Consider the following 23,793-nt stretch of genomic DNA (forward strand, 5'->3'; position numbering starts at 1 on the left):
GCTAGGGTTGCAGGGAGAGCTGGAACTGGGCTAGCGGTAGGGGGAAGCGGCGCGTTAAATCTGCCCCCTCCCCATACCCTACTTCCGAAGGGGTGGGCGATAGAGGGGAGGTTGGGGTTGGAGCAGCAGCGAGGGGGCCCCTCCCTTGCGCCTCCCCCCCACCGGACTTGGTCGCGCCCGAAGTGTAACACTTTCTCTTTGTCGGAGGAGCTCTTCTGTTTCCTGTGCAGTAGCTCCCGTTGCGGCGGCGCCCGTGGCAGCCCTGGCGGACGCAGGAGCGATGGCAGCGACCGATATAGCTCGCCAGGTGGTGAGTGCCGGACTTGGGTGCCAGCGCTGGGGCCGGGGACCGAGGGTCTGGGGAGGGCCGAGGAGACTTGGCCGCCGCCACCTCCACCTCGAGGAGGGCAGTGGGCAGCATCCAGGAGCCGAGGCATGGCGGGACTTTTGCTCCCGAGGTCAGCGGCTTAGTTCCCTAGCCTGTCCTGCAGAACGGTGGTGGCGGGAGCCTGGCGGGGGGCGGGGGGCTGGCAAAGCCTGCGGGCGGGCCCCTGAACTTGCATGTCCAGAGAGCTGCGGTAAGCACCGCCGCCTCCCTCGCCGCAGCTGCGGCCCCGCGGCTGGGGCGTTGCCGAATGAATGGCCGCACCAGCCACAGAGTCCTCGGGGTCCCTGGCCCCCTGGCCTTGCTGCGCCCCAGCACTCAGCCGCCTGCTGGGACTCCGGCTAGCTCTGGAAGAGGGGCGCCGGGCTGGGGTTAGCCTGGGGCACTAGGCGGAGTGAGAGGGGGGCGGGGAGGTGACTGGCTGGAGTAGGGTTTCTCCATATGCATTACATATGTGACTGCGTCTGTGTGTGTATCGGTGTGTGCGGCGTGTGTGTGCACGCGCGCGCCCTCGTGCCTTCTCTGGGCAGGCGGCAGTGGCGCCCGGGGTTCTGTCTGTGACCCCAGATGAGTCTGCCTGTTTCTGTGAGTGTGCTCACCTCTATGGTGTGCGTCCATGCGTCCAGAATGCCTCAGTGTCTGCTTGCTCTGTGTGCCTCTGGGTCCCACTTCTGCGTCTGTGTGGGGTGCAGTTCGCTGGCCTGTAGGTGGCTGGCTGCGTATTTTGGCATGTTTCTCAGCGGGCCTCTGGGGGTCTGTCTCGGGTGCCTGTTCAGTGTAACTGGGCTTGTGTGCCAAAACCTGTGGAGCTGGCTTCTTTCTGTGGGGACTCAGGAAAATAAGTGTGAGACTTGCAAAAGCAGTATCGGCTCTCTTTTTGTTGGCAACCAACTCTGGGAAAAGAAAAAAAAAAAAGTCTTCATTTAAAAAACTGAAGTTTTCCATCCTGGGATGTGCAGAGAAATCATTGAAGTGACCTGAGGCTCCATGTTTGTTTTAGACCAGAAGTTTGGTTGTGCAAGGAGATGTTTCCATTTGAGAGGAACAACCTAGTTTTTCTATTCATCCATGGGTATCTAGGATTTTAAGAAGCCCATCAGCACCCTGAGTTGAGGCAGGGCAATGATGTAGAGGTAGGTCAAATCCCATGACACTAAATATCACATGATGAAAATATCTGAGCCACATAAAATGTTGTTAAACCTTGTAGTTTACTTATTTACGGAAATATTCCACACAATGCAGTTCTAGTTCAAAACAAAACAAAAAAACAAAAGAAACCACCAGCCTCTAGGTGTGTGGTGTAATTGAAATTGATTTGTTTTTAAAATCTGAATCTAGAATGTGATGGAATAAATTTATTCCACCTCTGTTCCAGTTTGGAAGGTCAGGATCATTTCTTTGGAACCTCCCTTACCCCCTGAACACTCCCAGAATAGAGCTCTTTATGCAGTCATGGTGTGGAAGATTGAGGAGTAGATAGAAGACAGTGCTCTGTGATGATTGGATTTGATGTAATTCTCTTTTCCACAAAACTGGCACTGTAATATTTATTGCTTTAGTGTTTTGAGGGCTTCTAGAGTGCTTTTCTGCCCCTTGTTACATGCATTTTAGAGATGGCATAGTTTAAGTAGAGGAAGTAGCTTCCTGGATTATGCTTGCTCCATCCACAGTGACCAAAAATGATACTAATGATCTTTTTTTCTTGCCAGATAATGAATTTGCATTGACCCTTCCATACATTCTTACCAGTCTCCCTTACCTGCAAAGGGGAACATTCCAGAAGGTTGTTTCACCTCAGGCACAACTCAGGCACTCCAGAGATCCTCTTTGTTTTGCAGATGAAGTGGGTAGGGGGTAGTTTATAGGTCCCTTGCTTTGCTTTGCTTTGCTTTGCATGGCTCCACTTTGCTCTGGCTGGTCTTGCCATACTGTAAGCTGGAGGACATAATTGTATGCCAGCTTCTGAAGCTGAAAGAGCAGCCCAAGCACTTGAGACCTTGTTATCGTGATAAATGGATTTCTGGGAAAACTGACGTCACTCTTCATGCCTCCCTCCCCCCAAGCCAGTGAAGCTCTTATTTATGTGTCATTTGTCTCTCTGCTCCCTTTTGTGTTTGCAAGAAGTTGAAATTCACAAGGGAAGATGGAATTAACTCAAGAGACCTTAGGCTACTGGTTGTTGCTGGTTTCTTCCATATGTGTCTAGGATGAAAAGACTAGAGAATAAGCCTAAGCCTAAGTGTGGTTAGCTTAGGAGTTCTTTTTTAATAGCCTTGAGACATGGTACCATGTGAGTAGTGTCCTGGTGTATGTGCATATGTGTGTGTGTGTGTGTGTGTGTGTGTGTATGTGTTTGGGTGTTCTTTCCAGGGTCAGTTGAGGGTCATTGTGATTAAACAGGCTGGAGAGTTGTTGTTGGATAGTACCTTTATTTGGCCAAGCATGCAACTTGGAAGTTCAATTCTTGTGTGCATAATTCAATTCCATCCCATTTGAATGAACACCACAAAGGATTCTGTATGACAGCACTATTTCTCTGCTGTGTCCATGAATATTTATTTGTATGACTAATGTGTCTAATATGATGGGTGGCCCTTGTCAACTATACCCCCTCAAAAAAAGGTGGTAGGCTACCAAAAAAGGTAGCTTCCTGTCTAATTAGAGAGATAAATTGTAGATACTGAGATAATGAGAGCATTATAAAAGATCCTTGAGGTGCTCCACCTCCACCTCCTGCCTGAGGTGGCTTGGGCTGCTATTAATATACACTCTGAGAGGTCACATGACTTGTCCAGGGTTATCTAACAAGACACAGTGCAGGTTCCAAAAGCAGCATCTCCTACCTCGTATACTGAGTTATTTCTTTCAGGGTTGCATTAGGGGTGGGCGCTGTAGGTACTCACCACAGGAAGAATAGTCTGGTTGATTCTCACTGGAACCAATCCCACAATGTGAACAATGTTGCTTTTCCCAGTGACAATCTGGGTAAAGGTCTTTCTCCCCAATGAAAGAATTTGTAGGGCCTAACTTTGCCCTACAAAATTACCTCGGTTGGCCTAGGGCAACTGTCCCAGAACAACTGCCCACCAATGAGGAAGAGGTTGCTGCTGCATTCTGGTTTTGCTATCAGGTGGCAGTTACCTTTTGATTCTCCTTGAAGCTTCCTGCCTCAGCCATCCCTACTCACCAAAGGTAATATTGTTCTTCGAGCAGGAAAAACAGGACCCCAACATTCACCTATAGCTCTACTAGGGATATAGCAGTGAAGAAAGTTCACATGGCTCCAAATATTAAAAATTGTCCAATCTAAGTTGAAGGCCAATGAGAAATCACTATACCATTTTCCAACTTTTCTGTGTGTTTGAAATTTTCCAAAATAAAAAATTGGGGGACCATTATAGTGCCCCCCAAATGCACATGGCCTCTTTCCCTCGAGAGTTCACATCTAGTGGTAGAGGTAGACACAAATCTCTATATAATTATCATTGTTCTAAGTGCTGCCCAGAGCTACTTCCTGCCATGAGGATTCATTACAAGTAGTCTTAATCCAGCAGTGTGGATGGATGCGGTGGGTGACAAGAAAGGCTTCAAATAGGAAATGGGCAGGTGCGAAGATGGGTGAGATCACACTTCTGCCACTAGGTTGGGAACATTTCATTTGTTAATTCACCCACTGTTATTTTCATTCATTCTTTCAACATTTATTTATTGGGCACTGACTCTGTCAGGCCCTGTGCCAGATGCTGGGATAGAGTGGTGGCCAAAGCAAGCAGAAACTCTGCCCTCCAGAGCTTCCAGAGGAGAGGTAGGAAGAAGCCCGGTTTCCTCTTCACATTCTAAATCCTGGAAATGTGAGTGTTAGCAGCGTGCTTATTACAAAACTGCATTACAGTAGAGTGATTTGTCTGTATAGTGTAATGAGATTTTGATCTGCAGTCATATGCATAGCATTTACTTTGTGGAGTCTCTGCTGTACATTTTCTATTAATTGCTGGCTTTGTTATCCAGCACAGCCCCTCCCTTTATGTGGTATAAGGGAACAAACCCATTGTATTAGCCTGAGCAAAACTAATTAGGGAGATAAGTCCCCTGGAAAAAGGTATTCCAAAACTAAATAGAACTGATTTCTGGACTTGCCTGCATTGCTGGATTAGCAAAGCCATGGTTTAATATTAGCATGAACAATTGAGAAGGGCTTTTAGTTGCATGTACTTTAAAACTACATTAAAGATAGATGGGAAGAAAGAAAGAAGAAAAGAAAGAAAGGAAGAAAAAGAAAGAGAAGGAAGGAAGGAAGAAAGAGAAGATACACCATGGATAGAAGTAACATGTTTCTTTTAACTGTCTCAAATGCTTCCATCTGTATGATATCATTTTCTCCAACAGCTTTCTAGAAAAGTATTACTGTTTTCTTCATTTTATGCATGTAGGGAGATCAAGTGACTTAGTCCAAAGTGTTAATGCTGGTCAATGGATGAAACAATGCTAGATGACACAGATTCCCTTTTTAAAAATGCTTGCCTTTTCCAGATGTTTCTAAGAAATTAAAATCCTGCCAGGCCTTCTCTTCCCCCTCTTCTCCCTGTACCCCTCAGTACCCTCACAGGGGTCAGAGAAGAGTATACTTGAGTGACCTGAAGACTGATGTTAAAGATTCTCAGCTTAAATCCAAGATAGCACAGTCACGGGTTGTGTGGGTTTTCTTTTTTTTTTCCCCTCTCTCCATATTGCTTTAAATAAAAATCTTGGAGCCACCAGCCATGTAATGATGGATTATTTTAAGTAACAACTGGAGGGGGGGCAGAATAAATTAGAAACACAGACCCTTCCTCCTCGGTTTGGCAGGAGGAGGCTTCTGCTGCCAGGATTTGAAATCGTGGGTTTCTCAACTGCCTGCACAGAGGAAGGAGGCCACATGCTCAGGAGGGTGAGAAATAATGTTATCCTCTCCTCCAGTGTCTTCTCATTAGAGACAACCATCTGCTGAATTGTGCACTATTCTCTCAGCTGGCCCTGGAGTTGGGACATCCCTTAGACCAGGAAAAGATTTGCAGGCCTTCTCAGGGACAGGCCTCAGGGTTCCGATTTCCCCTGCCAGGGCCCTCTCTGACCCCTAAAGAAGGCCTTGGGGTAACAGGAGCAGAACTCTGCTTTCACGGCCCTGATGAGGTGTGAGGTAGTGTTTGAGGTGTTTGGTTTCCTTTCACAGCAGAGGCCCCCGACTCTGAACACTGATGCTGAAGCAGGAACTGGGTTTTTTTTTTTTTTCAGATCCCCATTAAACTAGACCAGATGGAGGCAGAGGCAATTCAGACTCCCCTGAGGGTAGTTGGGCATTCACCCAGAGGCCTATGGGTAAATCTTTTCTTTTCTTTCTTTCTTTTTTTTTTTTTTTTTTTTAATGGATTGGAGGTAACAATATCCAGAACACCTAGAAAACTGGAAACTGCCTAGCTTGAAAGGAATCTGTCTACTTTTTGTGAGACAGTTGACTGCCATGGGCAGGGGTTACCTCTGGCCTGAGGTGGAGATATTTTACCTAGACAATGGCTTGTTGAGTTAGGTAGGCTCCTTAGTCCTGGGGCTCTTGAGTGGAGCTGGGCAGCTGGCCAGGTTGAATGTTAGACTGGAGTCAGAAGAGAGGAAACAGAGAAAAGTCTGGGAGACAGCAGAGAGGAGGGGAATAGGCTCTTCATGGCAGGGACTGCCTCAGTTGTCTTCTGTGGGCCAGGACCACCTGGGTCATGTTCCTTGACCTTTCTCACTCTTGACAAATACCAAACCACAAACCCCCAAGTCCTGGAATTTTAGCAGCAGAAAGAAATACATCTGCCACTTAAGTCAGCTTTTCCATTTGAGAGTGGCAGTCTGCTTGACAGGGGTCTGGATCCTAGCACCACTTGCTGCCACTAAATCACTCTGTGACTCGGGACCAGTCATTTCCTCTCTCTGAGTCTCTGTTTCCCCTTTCATAAAAAGAGTGGGTTGGAGTAGGTGATCTTTAAGGGCGTTTCCAGTCCTGACGTTGTATGTATGGTTTGGTTCTTATGCTTCCTAGTTCTCAAGCCTAATTTCTTTTAGGTTTTTGCTTCCTTCTGCTTCCGAATGAGGTGGCAGAAATGAACTCCACCCCTTCCCTGCTTTGACTCCTTGAGCTGGGTGGGGGAAAGAATTGAATTGTGCAGAAGGTGAGTCTATGCTTTTAGCTCAGCAGGGTCTCTGTAAGTAGAATAGAAACAACTCTTTGGATATTGTCTGTCCATGTAGGTATATATAGCTATTGTCTTCCAATAAAGGTACATGACAGCTGAATGTCTGTGGAATCCCACTTTAAATGCACTAGAAGAGCTGGCTATTTAATGGAATCCTGCTGTGGATCCTTTTATAGAATGAAAAGCCACTCTGGAATTTATCTTGTGTATTAAATCGGTTTCATCTATTGGCTTTGCCAAAAATGGGCCTTCCCCCCTGTATGGTAAGGATGGACTCTCCTTATGCTTCCCCAGCGTCCCATAAACTGCTCCCCCACTGAAGGGCATTTCTGAGGCCCCTTAGGGCCAGCTGCCAGCTTTTGCAGGCCTTGTTTCTTCTTGCTATGTCCCCCAAATTCTGTCTCCCAGTACAGGGCATTGAAACTATTCTGTTTCTTCTTAACCTGGCTTAATCACCATAAGGGACATCCTAGTATTTGAAGTATTGAGTGTATTGGAAATTTTTACTTCTTAAAAAAATTCTGGGGCTGGGGATATAGTTCAGTTGGTAGAGTGCTTGCCTCATATGCACAAGGCCCTGGGTTCAATCCCCAGCACCACCAAAAAAAAAAAAAATTTTCTGAGAATTTATTAGTGCTTTTGTGGTTCTTATGATAACATTGGAGGCAGCAGATGGGGCTGAGAGCCACCTGATTGTTTTGTTTTGTTTTAGAATGAGAATTTTTTAATATTTTTTTTTCAGATTACGGTGGACACAACATCTTTATTTTATGTGGTGCTGAGGATCGAACCCAGCACCCCGCACATGCCAGGCAAGCGCATTACCGCTTGAGCCACATCTCCAGCCCCACCTGATTGTTTTATCAGGACATTTCACTACACATTTTAGGATATATATATATATATATATATATATATATATATTTTAATATTTATCTTTTAGCTTTCGGTGGACACAACATCTTTGTTTGTATGTGGTGCTGAGGATCGAACCCGGGCCGCACCCATGCCAAGCGAGCGCGCTACCGCTTGAGCCACATCCCCAGCCCTAGGATATATGTTTTGACTTTTGGTTTACACGAATCTTTACAATTATAAGTTAATAATAAGTTACATCTATTATATGTAATAATAAGTTAGTATTAGAAGAATAACAGGGTTTTATTGTATCATTGGTAAAATAAATGTCCTATATGCAGTAAAACTTCCTGAGAGCTAAATGTTCTGCTTAACTAAATATTCTGGTTATCTATCTTTTTAGTTGTAGTTGAAGATTTTTCTAGAATATCTGAGGCCACTTCCTGCTTGGGAAAGTATCATCATAGAATCTCTTTTTTAAAAATAACTTTATTTTATTTATTTTTATGTGGTGTTGAGGATCGAACCCAGTGCGTCACATGCACTAGGCAAGCGCTCTACCACTGAGCTACAACTGCAGCCCTCATCACAGACTCTTTAAAAAAAACCCCAAACAACATTTTTCCAGACTATAAAACTAAAGCATGCATTTTATAGAAAATTTGGAAAAGATCAAACAACAACATCACATATAAGCCTTCTACTCAGAAGTAACCAGTGTCATCGCAGTTTCTCTTGACCACTGGGATGCTCCTGTGTGTGTTGGTGTTTTGTTTTGCTTTACTTTGATAAACGGCATTTGGTGAGGATTTTTTTTGTGTTATTAACTATCTTTAGAAAACATTTTTTCAATTGTTTAATATTTCATCATGTCATTGAATTGATGATTTTTTTGTTTGTTTGTTTTGGTACCAGGGATTTGAACCCAGGAACGCTTAACTACTGAGCCTTATCCCCAGCTCTTTTTTGCATTTTATTTAAAGATAAGAGTCTCACTGAGTTACTTAGGGCCTCTCTTAGTTGCTGAGGCTGGCTTTGAATTCATGATCCTCCTGCCTCAGCCTCCTGAGAGACTGGGATTACCAGTGTGTGTCACCACACCTGGCCCATTTTTATTTTTTTGTGACAGGGTCTCACTAAATTGCTTAGGGCCTGGCTAAATTACCGAGGCTGTACTCAAACTTGCAAACCTCCTGCCTCAGCTTCCTGAGCTACTGGGATGAATTGATTTTGAAGGGCTTGGAGATTTGCACTGTAGGTTAGTATTCAAGGCCAGAGATGGTGATGGAAAAAAAGGAAGGTGTGAGAGATTGGATCCACCACTAAGCGACTGTTGAGGCTACTGAAGAAAATCCACCTCTATATTTCTGCCCCTCACTAGCATTTGGATGGTCAAGGCCAGAGGAAAAAGTTTAAGGAAAACCCCATCATGGGTAATGAGTTCCAAACATTTCACTCTCATTCGTCCTTCAGGAGGACAGCTACTAACTTAAACGTTGAGACAGGAAATTCTCTATGGACACAGATGGATCCTTCCTTCCCAGAAGCCTCAAATACTGCTTGCTTACTCTACCACTAATGTTGGAAGAGAGGCAGTGGGGAGTGGGGGACAGCAATTGCCTACTTGGGTACTTTTGGGACTCTTTTATTTTCAGAATAACAGCAATGGGAGAAAGATGCACAGCTGGAAGCACCATAGCTTGTTCTTCTTAATATGAATCTTACGAATATTCAATTAAAAAACGAAATTGGTGTGCCCTCAGGGGAGGAGGTAGAAGGGAACAAGAGCAGCGTTTCTGTCTGTGATATGAAATGTGGTATAACGTATTTCAAAACCGCAGGTGACTGCAGATGAAGAGAAAACAGGAAATGTAATTGGGGAGGGGAGTGGGGGCTCCCCCAATTCTCATGAGCACTCTTTTATTTTGCCTTCCTTTTACTTCCTCTCAGACTCTCTGCATCCTAATTACCTCTGCTGCTAAGCCCAGTGAGCAAGAACTCTCCTTTCTTTTATTAAAAATGCTTTTAAATTATACAGGTAATGTGTGAATAAATTTGTGGTATAAAAGAATCAAACACTGCAAAAGCATGCTGACCACCCCCCTGACTAGGCCCCTGCTTCCATTTTCCTCCCCTGAGGTAGCCACTGTGTTTTTGGTTTGGCAGTTGTTTTTTCAGTTTCTGTAAATGTGCTCCTATACATTTATGTAAAAAGACACATGTACAGGCTTCTTGTGAATATAGAGGTTCATCCTGTGCTTCTTGTTCTGTTTGTATCTCAAAATATGTCTTGGAAGCTGGGTGTGGTGGCGCACGCCTGTAATCCCAGAGGCTTAGGAGGTTGAGGCAGGAGGATCACGAGTTCAAAGCCAGTCTCAGCAAAAGCAAGGCTCTGAGCAACTCACTGAGACCGTGTCTCTAAATAAAATACAAAATAGGGCTGGGGATGTGGCTCAGTAGTCGAGTATCCCTGAGTTCAATCCCTGGTATCTATCTATCTATCTATCTATCTATCTATCTATCTACCTACCTACCTATCTATCTATCTATCTTGGAGATATTCATATCAGTACATATGAACTACCACATTCCTCTTTTTTAACTTTTAAAATGAATATTTATTGTACAAATTATCAATGAATATTTATTGTACAAATTAATGGGTTTCACTGTGACATTTCCATATATTGCATTCCTCTTACTGGCTGCAGAATGTTCCAGAATATGCATGTATCATAATTTAGTTAAATATTTTCCCATTGTCATTTAGGGTTTTTTTTTCTATTATTTTTTTAATATTATATGCAGGGCTGTAATGAATTTTCTTTTTTTTTTTAAAGAGAGAGTGAGAGAGGAGAGAGAGAGAGAGAGAGAGAGAGAGAGAGAGAGAGAATTTTTAATATTTATTTTTTTAGTTCTCGGCAGACACAACATCTTTATTTGTATGTGGTGCTGAGGATCGAACACGGGCCGCACGCATGCCAGGCGAGCGCGCTACCGCTTGAGCCACATCCCCAGCCCTATAATGAATTTTCTTGTGCAGAGATCTTTGCACAGATATGTGAGTTTCTGCAGATTAGAATCTAAGAGGAGGTTTTAAGGTTAGGGAGATGTGCAGTTTACAAATTGGTGATTATGGCCTTTTTGGCATCTCATTTCAAGCCTTGAACATGGCATCACCTGCTATTCAAGATGACATCTTGAGGGTTTAGTATCAGACGTGCTGGGCCAAGTTGCTAGTTTCATCTCCTCTAGTGTACATTGTAGTCAAGGGAGCATTCAATTAACTGCAATCAAAGTAATCAGGACCTCAATTAATTAGGCCACCTTAAGGAGAAAGAGGAAAGAGATATCAGGTTTAGTGAGAGAGGAGGAAAGAAACTTCCAGGGGCTTTCCAGGGGTAAATGTACATTCCAGTCCAATGTCCTGTCTTTTTTACCTCTACATATTTAGGTCTGAACAATGAAGACAAATATTCATAATGATGACCTTGACATAGTTTAAGATTCATCAAAGCAAGAGTGCATGGTGCTCATTAGACAGGATTTCCTAAAATAGGAACTACACAAATACATTTTTGAAGCTTAACTATAGGGTTTGAGAAAAAAAAAAAAAAACGTTTCTGCTTGAGGACCAAAAAACCACATTAACCAGGTCCCATGTCCTCTAGTCCCCAGGCTCTTCAGTTAATTTAGGAGTAATGGACACTGGGCAAAAGATACAGAAGAAATAAGGATTCTAAAAGTCACCAGTGACCTTTGCAAAATCCGAATCAATGAAGTAATTCTTCTTGACTTTCTCTTTGGCTTCTGGCAACAGAGAACTATTGGGTCATCTTACTTTTCTGATCATTTTCTTCTCGTTGCAGAATCCTCTTCATCTTTCCATTTCTTACTCATCAACATTTCTTGTACTCAGTCTTTAGTTCTTTGATTCCTGTACTTCTCTCAGAGAGCACATCCAGTGTTATACCTCTCACTCCTAAATTTATGACTCAGTACTGAATGCTCTCTGAGCCTACAATCCCATATTGCTAACTACTTATTGGATTGCTTTTCATGGATATCTTACCATAAAAATCAAAACGATCTTATTTTCCTTAACACATAAAATGTTTTTCCAAATCCAAGAGAAAAGACAAACACCCCGTTTTTTTAAATGGGCAAAGAAATGACTAGGTAATTCACATACACAAATTCACATACACAGTTGAACAATGAAAACATGTTCACCCTCACTAATACAATGCAAATGAAACAACACAATGCTATTTTTCAGTGATTCAATTCACAATGGTTAAAAAGCCTATGAAACTTGGTGCTTGTGGGTAAACACTCACATATTAGAGGTAGACATAAATTTTGTACTATTCTCTATTCAATAATGTATCAACATGCACCAAAGTCTTTAAAATGTGTGAACCTTTTGATCTAGTAGGCTTCGATTCTAGGACATGATCAGAGATATATGCAAACCTGGAAGAACCAGTGTTATTATATTGAAAACTTGAGTATATACTAAGTGTCCAGCAATAGAAGATTGGTTAAGAAAATATGAAAAATTACTGCACTGGAATGCTATATGACCAATAAAAACAATTTTTTAGAAGCATGTTTAATTACTAAAAAAATCCATACTATATTAAGCAAGGTAATAAAAAGGGTATGAGTTCAGGTAATGAAAAGGAATATACAGCAGTATTCCTATTTTATTAAAAAAAAACAAAGGCATACAAAAGGCAAGCATAGTGGTGCACACCCATAATCCCAGCATTTTGGGAAGCTGAGGTAGGAGGATCACAAGTTCAGAGTCAGCCTCAGCAACTTAGGGAGACCTTAAACAACTTAGCAAGATCATGTGTCAAGATAAAAAACAGAAAGGGTTGGGGATGTGGCTCAGTGGTTAAGTGCCCCTGGGTTTAATCCCTGGTACTCCCCTCCCCCTCAAAAGGCATACAGATTGGAGGAAAATACATAATAAATATTAAATGATGATCTCTGGAGAGTGATTTTTATTTTCTTCTTTATGATTTCTGCAATGAACATTGATTACTATTATCAAACATACAACCTGTAAGTAGCTGAGCATAGTGGCACGTACCTGTGATCCCAGCGGCTCGGGAGGCTGAGGTAGGAGGATCACGAGTTCAAAGCCAGCCTTGGCATAATCAAGGTGCTAATAAGCAACTCAATGAGACCTTGTCTCTAAATAAAATACAAAATAGGGCTGGGGATGTGGCTCTGTGGTCAAGTACCCCTGAGCTCAATCCTTGGGCCCTAAACATCAGCAGCAACAACAACAACAATAACAACAACAACAACAACAAAAAAAAAACCTGTAAGTAGATTTTTTTTTTTTTTTTAGTAAAAGCTTTTTGAAAACAGAATGTTAGACATTCCCACTAACCAAGTTCTCTTTCCTGGCCTCTCTCTGTCCTTGCTGGTATCAATCAAGGTTTAGATCTTGAAGTCAGCTTTGTTTTCCCATTCCTTCTGCCCAGCCACTTATTGAGTCTCATCCCTCCTTTAGGGCATCTCTCAAATTTGTTCCTTTTTTGTGGATGTGGTGCTGGGGATGGAACCAGGGCCTCATACATGCTAAGCACACATTCTACCACTGACCTATACCCCCGGCCTCTTTCTTGAGTCCTAAGTTAAATCAGTTCACTTCAACCAGCATTTATTGTCACAGTACTTGGATGTCACTCTGTCAGTTCAACATTATTGGAGCCCTCTTCCAATGTGTATCCCTGCCCTAGTCTCCTGTTCCTCCAATTAGTCAAAGCACCCTGTAGCTGGAGTGATCTTTCATAAGCCCTACTTGTATCATGGCCCTCCCTGCTTAAACATACTCAAAATTCCCCAAGTCCCTTTGCCTAGGGAATACAGCTCATACTTTTTATTTTGCTATTCGGGACTCTTTATTTACAGCACTGTGCTGGGTGGGAGATAATGGTGGGCACATGGGAGGAGCTTGGCAAGTTTTTTTTTTTTAATACCTTTATTATTTATTTATTTATATGTGGTGCTGAGGATCGAACCCAGTGCTTCACACATGCTAGGCAAGCGCTCTACCACTGAGCCACAATCCCAGCCCCTTGGTAAGTTTTTGACAATAAAATATATCAAAGAATAAGGTGGGGAGCTTTCCCCACTGCTCTCCACTGTCTTTTGTTTGAGAATCCCTTTCCTCTTCTTTTGGCACTTGGATCCAGGGTTTTGGAGCACTTGACATTTCATGGTGCTGAATTTGGAGACAGGAAGAGGCAGCCAGAGACGATAAAATATGGCTCAGGAAACCTCAACTCTTGAGTCCATCCCAATTTCCAAGGCCTGCTATGTAGGAGGCTCCGTGGAGGAAGCATATTGCTTCTTAAACCCCTTCTTCCCTGCAGTGTTGAGGACTAAGAACTAAGCCTGGGGATCTTACATCTTACTGTTGGCTTTAATTAAAATGGAGAAGGGGAAACAGAAAGAGGTGAATGTAGAACAAAGCCCTGCGTGATGTGGGTCCTTCATGAAACTCAGCTGTCTTCAGGTGCCTTTCTGGGGCACAGAATACACCAACCTGACTGAATGATGGCATATGGTCGTCTGTCAAGAATGCTCCACTGGGAGTGTGTGGGGTGAGTTGTGTGAGGATAATGAACTCACCAGATGGCAGTAACCGGCACTAGCTCTTGAAGGATCTGATGACACCAGTGGAAGTGGGATCCCGAGCTGGGTGAAGGGCTGTCTGGGAGCCAGTTCTGATGACGACTGAGAGGCTCCTCCACCATCACAGCCCATTCCTTTCAGTGTGAAGCATGTGCTTATTATGGACCTAGTATGATAGCAGATCCAGCCAGTGTAAGAGCTTAGTGAAGACTGGAATGCTGGGGCAGGCCTCCTGGCACTAACCATGCCCTTTGGGATTGCTCTTGGCATCTTTCTGGTTACGGAAAGCCTGGTGCAGCCCCACCCAACACAAATGCTGACTCTTCCCATAGCCCATCATTCTTTGGAGCTTGCTGTCTCCAGCTTCCCTTCTCCTCCTTTCTCCCCCTTTCTTTCCCTCCTCTCCACTATGGCCATTGGCAGTTGGCACTCCATTCAGGCCCTTTCTGTCCTTCACTCAGGCTCTTTGGAAACCTGCCTTAGTTTGAGGCACTTCCTGTTTGGTAAAGCCATTAACTAACTGTAAGCAGCTTTGGGCCTTGCAGGCAAAGCAAAGGCCCTCTGCTTTCCAGGGCTGGGAGTGGCTTGGCTGACTCTTGTGGAGTGAAGGGAACCAGAGGGAACCTGGAGGCAGCTTCCTCTAGCTAGAGGGAGCCAGGGTGTTTTATGGCAGTATTGGTCAGCCCAGGATCCAAGGATGCCCTGGTCATTGCACTGTGAGGTTATCCTTGGATAACTGCTGTTGACTGAGCGGTTACCATGTGCCAGGGACCATACTAAGTGCTCGAAGAGCATTTTCCTATATAACCTGCACATCAGCTACTAGTTTCTGATTTTATTTTATTTTGGTGTACTGGGGAATGAACTCGGGGCACTTTACCACTGAGCCACATCCCCAGCCATATTGTGTATTTTATTTAGAGATAGGGTATTCCTGAGTTGCTCAGCACCTTGCTTTTCCTGAGGCTGGCTTTGAACTTGCGATCTTCCTGCCTTAGCCTCCTGAGCTGCTGGGATTACAGGCATGTGCCACTGTGCCTGGCTCTAGTTTCTGATTTTATCATGGGGAAACTTTGAGAAGTTAAATAACTTGTCAGAGGCCTCATAGCCAGAAGGTGGCCGACATAGGGCTCTAACTCAAACCTGCCTGATTTCAAAGTCTATGCCCCTTAACCTCTATGCTATGCTGCTTTTATAGGTTCTGGAGAGAGGATTAATTGCTATCTAAGGTTTTGGGGATATTTACTGACTACTTATGCATGTACTAAGCTCATTGCATGTATTAATTAGCATATCTGCATCTCCCAGTCACCTTTAAGATAGGACATATTGTCTCATATGACAGTTGTGGAAGGAAACCAAGTCTCATTGAGGTTACCCAGCTCATAAGCAATTAATTGCAGATTTAACCCAAGTCTGAGAACTTTGGGTGCCAGTGTTCTCTTCCCCTGACCCTGCCTTCCCACTCCTGAAAAGCCCCCTCTGTAGTTTGCTCTACAAAAGGGGTTGCGGAACTATGGTGATATTCAGTGTTAAGCCTAGAAGATGCCTGGGTTCTTGAATACATGACAGGTCATTTTGCTTTGAGGCAGGGAGTACCTGAAAGGACTGAAACTAGGGACCTGGATGGTTATTACTTCCTATCATGGAGAGCATTTGGATGGAGAACTGAGACCCAGATTAATTTTAAGCACATTTTGATTTTTCTCCCTCCTTCCCCTCCCAAATTAGGGTGAAGGTTGCCGAACCGTCCCCCTGGCTGGACATGTGGGGTTTGACAGCTTGCCTGACCAGCTGGTGAATAAGTCAGTCAGCCAGGGCTTCTGCTTCAACATCCTGTGCGTGGGTGAGTATTTCCATTGCAGGAAATTCTATTACAGAATATGGATCCTTAATGGCTGGATGTGGCTTTGCAGGTAATTAGGTTAAATAGTGTGTCATTCAGATCTAGTTGCAAGAGTGTTCCTCTCCCTCCATCCGACCTTCTTCTCTTATCCATCTGCTTATTTTTGTAAGCAGCCAACTGTAATTACTATGTTTTTCCTTGGCTGGACCAGAATATGGGGCCATACTTTGGGGGAAACAGAGCTGTGTGAGACCCAGTGGAAATTTTGTAAGGGGGCTGGCTGTCTCCGTTCCTGCTGTCAAGTTCATTTTGACTGCAGAAGACAAGAACCAGGACAGAATGGGGAGGGAGGTGATGGCTGAGGAAAGAAAGAGGCCACCTGCCTACCAGCTGCGGGCAGTGGGTTGAGTCTGTTGGTTCCTTCTGCAGCTTCTCTGTGCTCAGTACAATCTGAGCTCAAGTGCAGGCTCGCACAGCTGCGGGCAAGGTCTTCTGTTTCCCTTATCTGTATCTCTGTCTAGACCTTTAATCTCAACTGTGGGAGCTGCATCTTAGTGTCCCCTCCATATGCTAATCAAGGCACAAAGGGAATTCAGTAATGTTTGTGAAATGAATGGATGGATGGGTTAACTCTATAGCAGCCATTCATTATAGTTCTCAAATAGTTTCTCAGATTAGTTCTTTTGGACCTTACTCTGCAAAGTGAGCAAAGCAAGTAGTGTTTGTATTTTCATGGAACACATGGAGACCCAGAAACTTGGGGAGGATAAAGTGTTTATCTGAGACAACAGAGAAAATGTGGCTGAGCCATAATATGGATCCATCCCTTATCCCTCCCATTGCTCCTCTAACTGTTGCCAGCCACATCTCTTGAGAACACGAAAGCACTTTGGAAACCATTGAACACCAATCAAACAAACAAAAGGGACAATAGTTTCTTGATATTCTTAAAAAAATCCCAAATTTGCAAACACAATCGTAGACTATAATTTTCACCCCACAGTGCAGGAAAGTATACCTGCATATTTTCAGTGACCTCCTTAATGATTGTATAAACACCATAATAAAGTCAGTTTTCACACTGGCTGGAACACTCAAACAATTTCCTTAATTGCCTTTTCTTAGTTTTGTATGGAGTGTCTAGGGAACTCGTTCATGTTGTAGATCTGAACCAACACCAAACTGGATATTTTACTCTTTAATGTATTTAAAAATTTTTTTTTTCTCACTAAGTTCATTCTTTTTCCTTGGGCTCTTTATTTTTACTTCCAATCTGGGCCCAGCCATCTTTTTTTTTTTTTTTTGGTACTGGGGATTGAGCTCAGGGGCACTAGACCACTGAGCCACATCCCCAGCCCTATTTTTTTTTTTTTTTTTTGTATTTTATTTAGAGACAGGGGCTCACTGAGTTGCTTAGCACTTCACTTTTGCTGAGGCTGGCTTTGAACTTGTGTTCCTCCTGCCTCAGCCTCCCAAGCTGCTGGGATTACAGGTGTGCACCACTGTGCCCAGCCCCAGCACTCTTTTTTCAGGTCATTTTCTGTAAGAATCGCTGCATACTCAAGGACAAATAGAGAACAGCAAAGCCACTTCTGGATCTGAATGACAGGCAGTTAGCTAGGCTCACTCACTTGCTGAATGACTCATTACCACATATCAGCTTTGGAACCTATGAGATGAAAATATGTGCTTCATGGAATTACATATCAGGACTTAGGGTCCAGACCGAGGTTATTAACTCTTTAAATGCTGAAAGTCTAACTTATGGGTATGTTTAGGTGAGGTCAGGAGAGGGATACAAAATAAATAAAAGTCACAGTGATTGGCATCAAGAGCAAATGCTATCACATTCAATATTAGCACTGCCAAATCTTTATTTAACTAACAAGAGCTCCAATCTTTAGCAGATGATGGACAACTTACTTCACATAATATTGGATTATCAAAATATTTCAGCACAGATGTATCAGATTCCCTTGGCATTTCTCCCAGAGCTCCATATGACCTGGGCTGAGAGATGAGAAGTGAAATGACAGACCCATCATAAGCAACCTTTCAACTAAGCAGTTGGGTGGTCTAGTAAAGCCTTGGGAGGGAGGCCATGTGAATCAGAATGGTTCTTTGGTGGCAGAAGTGTAGGGAAATTTGACATGTGGATCACAGCTCCCCTGGGGCTCAGAGGAAGAGGCAGCCAAGCTCAAGACAAAGTGAGTGGGAGAAATAGTACCCCCCTCCCCCCTCTTCTGTTTCCTACCTAGACATTGTACAGCTACAACTGCTTCAGTATGTACCTGCTGGGATGGAATCGCTCAAGTGCTGGGATGGTCCCTTCAAGAGGGGTAGGGTAGGAAAGAGGACCCTATCATCTGTAAGGAGTCTCAGGATATGGCTGCCCCAGTATTTACTGTTAGACCTGCAGGTGCAACCATTGGATAGAACAGCTTGGACTGGGTTAATTTCATTCTTTATCCCTGACCCAAAAAAGCCTACGACTCATGCATCTTACTCTCTTGCTGTGCTTGTAACCCTGTCATTGCTCAGAGAACCCACAATTTGGACCAAGGTCATAAGTGGCTTAGAGTGGCTCTGAGGTTGCAGTCTCAGCCAGCTATAGTGCTGAGTCCTGCCACTGACTTGGCGAAGAGTCCATAGCTTGGCTGTTGAAGGTGATCTTTCCTCTTGCTTGGGGTGACTGTTGGGTTTACTTCCTTAACGACTGCTATAAAATGATTCATAGAATATGGTCCCCTAAACTATTTTCCTTTCTTTTCTGATAGAGCATTCTCACTATAAAATTATGGTAGTGCTACCTTTGATTATTAACTGAGATCTAGGATATTGTTCACATTATCATTTAATTTGGTGTTGAGCTCTGATTGTAGCCCTATATCCAGCAGAGTAGGCATCCTACGTACATATGTGCATATATGTGTGCATATGCATGTGTATATGTTGAGATTGAGAGGGCGAGTATTTTTATGAATCCAGAGCCTAATTTTTATGTCAGGGTACCAATTAATGGCTCCCACAATTATTATTTTGGGCTAGAAACATGGACATGAGCATAATATGACTCCTCTCCAATAGATTTGCTAGGGTTGACAATAATTACTTAGTGGGGTGAAGGTCCCCTCTCCCTACCAAAATTATATACAAATCCCTTGGCTTTGGAAATCTTGAGGATCCCATGATTGTAGATAGAGTACAAGGGCCTTAGAAGAACCACTAGAGCCAGCAAAACAAATGTTCTGGGGCCCATTGCTTTGCACTGCTGGGAAAGGGCCCCAAAGAGATTCATCCATCTAAATGAGCAACTGTAATGGCTGTGAGGAATACAAAGGGTCATAATGATAATATTTACTTTGAAGCTGCTCAGGATTCCAGGCTCAACTGGGTTCTGTCGGACTTGGAAAAAACATATACAAGAGAAGCAGAATTCCAGCTTGCTACAGGAGGAGGGAAAGGGCAGCTAGCATTCTACCTAAGTCAGGGGCCAATTGTTTCATTCCTGTGTCTCTGGAAAGACAGTTGCTCACCTAACAGACTGGCTGCAGTGGTCAACTTTTTTTTTTTTTTCTTTTTGCAGTGCTGAGGATTAAACCTAGTGAGCTATATCTCTAGCCCAGCAATGATCAACTTCTTTTTTTAAATTTTTGTACTGAGAATTGAACCACTGAGCCACATCTCCAACCCTTTTTAATATTTTATTTAGAGTCAGGGCCTCTCTGAGTTGCTTGAGTTGCTAAGTCACTGAGATTGGCTTTGAATTTGCCATTCACCTGCCTCAGCCTCCCAAGTCGCTGGAATTACAGGTGTGTGCCACTGTGCCTGGCAATGATCAATTTCTAACAGGCTATTGCAGGGGAAAACATGATGTGGTTTATAGCATCTGTTGATGTTCTTGGTGTTATTACTCCCACCATACCTGATTTTAAGCTACCAACACGACATCACTGCATGTGAGTTTGGGAAAAGATGCAGAAAGCCAGAAGAGCTGGCTTTAACACACCACAGTCTGCCAGGACTCTACAAGATCAGGAAGGAGAAAAGGGCAAGGTCATAAAGCCAGGCATGGCCTTGTCCCTGTCCATAGGCTCCTCTGGCCAACTGGAGTTCCTGAAGCATTTCCTTTTGGACACCTCCCTATTGAGCCCAGAGACATTTCTCTTGGTTTAGTCCAACATTCAGAGCTGGAAGCAACTGCAGCTCCATTACAGCAGGGATCGAGGCTGTCTTGTTCATCGATGTATAACTGTGCCTGGCTCCTATTAGAGGCTTTTAAAATACTTGTCAAATGACTAAATGAACAAACATATTATGCCTATGGGCCTCACTAGAATATATTGGTTAAAAGCATAGGCTCCAGCGTCAGTCTGCCTAGATGCAAATTCTGGCTCTGCTACTTATTAGTTTGTGACCTTGGACTGTTAATTCCTCTGCATTGTATAGGAAAATAAGATGTGGAGGGGTGGCTGAGAACCTGTAGCTGGTGAGTGGCTTGGCTAATCCATCTGTTAAATGAGGATAAATTGTAGTAGCTTGGGGCTGGAGGTGTAGCTCAATGGTAGAGCACTTGCCTAGCATGCAAGAAGTCCTGAGTTTGATCTCCAGCACTGAAAAAAAAAAAAAAGAAAGAAAAAAATATATAATCTACCTTAAAGACTTGTTGGGAGGAATAAATAAGAAAATATATGGAAGCTGGGGACATAGCTTAGTGGCAGAGCTCTTGCCTGGCATGTGCAAGACTTAGGATTCTATCCTGAGCAATGCAAAAAAGAAAAGAAAATATATGTATTTATTTACAGCAGTGCTTGGCACAGAGTAAGTGCACCATAAACAATAGCTATTATTGTCACTCCAAACTTCTCCTTTTATAGGAAAAGACACTGGGACTCAGAGAGAGGAAAGGGCAGAGCCAGCTCAGGTCACGTGGTAATTTAGTGATAACCTGGCTGGGACCTTTCATTTCATAACATGCAGGACTTAATTGCACAAGGTGCCAGAGGGTGCAGATATTGACAGCAACTGAGGAAAGGGGCTAAACTTTTCTTTTTTTTTTTTTTTTTTTTTTTTTTTAGAGAGAGTGAGAGAGGAGAGAGAGAGAGAGAGAGAGAGAGAGGAGAGAGAGAGAGAGAGAGAGAATTTTTTTTTTTTTTTTTTTTTTTTTTTTTTTTTTTTAATATTTATTTTTTTTTAGTTCTCGGCGGACACAACATCTTTGTTGGTATGTGGTGCTGAGGATCGAACCCGGGCTGCACGCATGCCAGGCGAGCGCGCTACCGCTTGAGCCACATCCCCAGCCCGAGAGAGAATTTTTAATATTTATTTTTTTTAGTTCTCGGCGGACACAACATCTTTGTTGGTATGTGGTGCTGAGGATCGAACCCGGGCCGCACGCATGCCAGGCGAGCACGCTACCGCTTGAGCCACATCCCCAGCCCCTAAACTTTTCTTTATCACAGTGGCTTTTAACCCAGGATGGGGAGATCAACATCAGATTGTCTCAGGGAATATAATTTGAAAAAGCATGTTTCATTCTACATGCCTTAAATTAATTTATCAAATTAATTTATTTAAAAAAACTGTTGTCTCTAGAATACTATCTACATTAAGCAACATGAGACAAAATCTTCTTGAATGATGGAACATGAGTTAAAAAGGGCTAATAGAGGCTGGGGTTGTGGCTCAGTGGTAGAGTGCTTGCCTAGTATGCGTGAGGCATTGGATTTGATCCTCAGTACCACATAAACATAAAATGAAGATATTGTGTCAACATAAAACTAAAAAATAAAAATAATAAAAATATTAATAAACCCTACTATCTACTGTGAGATGCTCTGGGAGGGCTAGGGAAAGGAGGGGGCAATGGACCCTTCAGGACTCCTCAGGTTTCCTTCTGGAATCTAACTGCCAAAATCTCATCTTCCTGCAGGGGCTTGGAATCTGCTGCCTGATCCCAGTTAGCAACCTTCCCAATACTGGGCCTAGGGCTTCCATGGGAGGGGACTATATCCTAGGCTCAGCCTGGGTCTGTGCCAGCCACTGAGGGAGAGCCTCCCTCCACCCCCAGGCTCTGATGGTGACCTGGAAGAGAGTACTTGATAGTCACAAAGAGAGCTGGCTTGATTTTCTGCCCTCTTTTAATCTGCATTTATTGTGATTCCCTAGACACCCGTGAGTTCTTTTCCTCCAGACCTTCATTATTTGGTATCTAATTTTCACAACGCTTCTGTGCTGGCAGGCATCTGGGTGGTCATCTCCCTGCTGATCCTCCCTGCTGCCTGCCCTGCCCTGCCCTGCCTGGCCCCCATCTCTCCAGCTGTGTAAACAGGGTGGGTCCCTCGAGCTGCAGAGGCCAGGAGTAGGTACTCTTGTGAGTACAGGAAGATTTCTCTTTGAGAATTCTTGGGATGTGGGAGCCAGCCAGCCCACCATGGGTGCTAGGGAGATGGGACCTATCATTGTCTAGGAGCTGCAGAGCATTCAGCAAGGAGCTGGAGGGACAGAAGAGGGGGTGGGAGAGGGGTGGACCTGGAAAATTCATTAGGCAGGTACAAAGATAGGCTAAAATGTACCTCAAACCTCAGTCCCCAGAGGGGAGGGAAGTTAGAATGAGGCAGCCACTCTTTCGTTCCCACCTCAGAGGTGCTGGCCTCATTTCCAGTTGAGCTACATCCATACATTGGATAGCGTGGGGGTGATATTTTCTGCTGCTTGCCCAATTCTGCTGCCTCCCATGGCAAAGACCCCACCTTCCCAATTTTCCTTGGGGCCTCAAAACTAACCTGTTCCTTTAGGGGAGGAAAACAAAGGGGCCTCTTTTTTGGAGAGTCTTTGATGCTAATGGGTATAGCAGAGACCCTGCCTGGAAACATGATCAGTGTGAGCAACTTTTTCTGCACCCCTGGCAATCCACCATATTAGTCAGACCTGGCTATGAAATTGGGCTAGGGATCTGATAACTAGGCTGAATTGAATGTTCTTGTTCTATCTTTCTCTCCGCCATCCCCATTGAAAGCTTGCATCAAGCACCTCCTGCATTTCATAGCTCATTATTCAGCATAAAAAGGCTTGGAAGATACAAAGCTAGACACACCCAGAGGGTGGAGAGGAGATGGAGCATTTTTGGTTTCCAATCATGCAGCTCTAACCCAAGCCCAGGACATCTTGCAAATGTGTGCTGTTGGTCCCAAGGGGAGATCTGCCAGGCCAGAATGTGCCCAGTATAAACTCACTTCAGACTGTGAGGAGAAGTCAGAGCTTGCCCGCCCCCAGGTTGGGGAGGTAGATGGAAAGAAGTGGGATGATGCTAGCAAAGTAATAGGGTGGTCTTAGGTGTTCAAAGGGCACTTCCAGTAATTAAATACTGGCTTTTATTCCTGGGATTCCTGAATTGTTTGGGGTGAGGTGGGGGAACAAAATACAGTCTGGATCCATGGAGATTATAAGTGGTTTTAGTGCCTAACCCTGCTTGTGGCTTCATATCAGATTCCTGCCTAAACCCCATTTTACCAACTTCCCCCACAGCTTATGGCTTCTTGTGATGTCTCATTCCCTAAAGATGTCTTGGCTTGAGGTAGCAGCTTGATATCCCCCAGTCTCCCAGGAGTAACCTTTCTGCACTTTACCAGTCTGCCATAGCCCTTCCCCCTTCATCTCCCTAGTGTGAAATTCAAGACTTTTGGAATTCCAATAGCTTAATTTATTAGTATCCCTCATACTGTTAGTTAAAGAAATAAGTGGCTGGTTTATTTTATATTTAAGGAGAATAATAATTTGTGGCCTGTGAAGTTCCCTCTCCATTAGCTAAAAATTGTCTTACTGAAAGCTCA

The 23,793-nt window shown here is 43.8% G+C and overlaps 1 protein-coding gene across 3 annotated transcripts in view; it reads left to right on the forward strand.

Annotated features, from left to right (window-relative positions):
• Positions 1–218: 218 nt before the first annotated feature.
• Septin6 (septin 6) overlaps positions 219–23,793 on the forward strand; it is a 72,251-nt gene continuing 48,676 nt past the window's right edge. For all 3 annotated transcript variants that reach the window (XM_026409072.2, XM_077793575.1, XM_026409071.2), the window contains exons 1-2: positions 219–310; positions 15,847–15,961. In XM_026409072.2, the coding sequence (XP_026264857.1) occupies positions 281–310; positions 15,847–15,961 (145 nt within the window). In that variant the 5' untranslated portion in view covers positions 219–280. The remainder of the gene's footprint in view (positions 311–15,846; positions 15,962–23,793) is intronic.

This window comes from Urocitellus parryii, chromosome X, assembly GCF_045843805.1.
Source record: "Urocitellus parryii isolate mUroPar1 chromosome X, mUroPar1.hap1, whole genome shotgun sequence".
Taxonomy (NCBI): domain Eukaryota; kingdom Metazoa; phylum Chordata; class Mammalia; order Rodentia; family Sciuridae; genus Urocitellus; species Urocitellus parryii.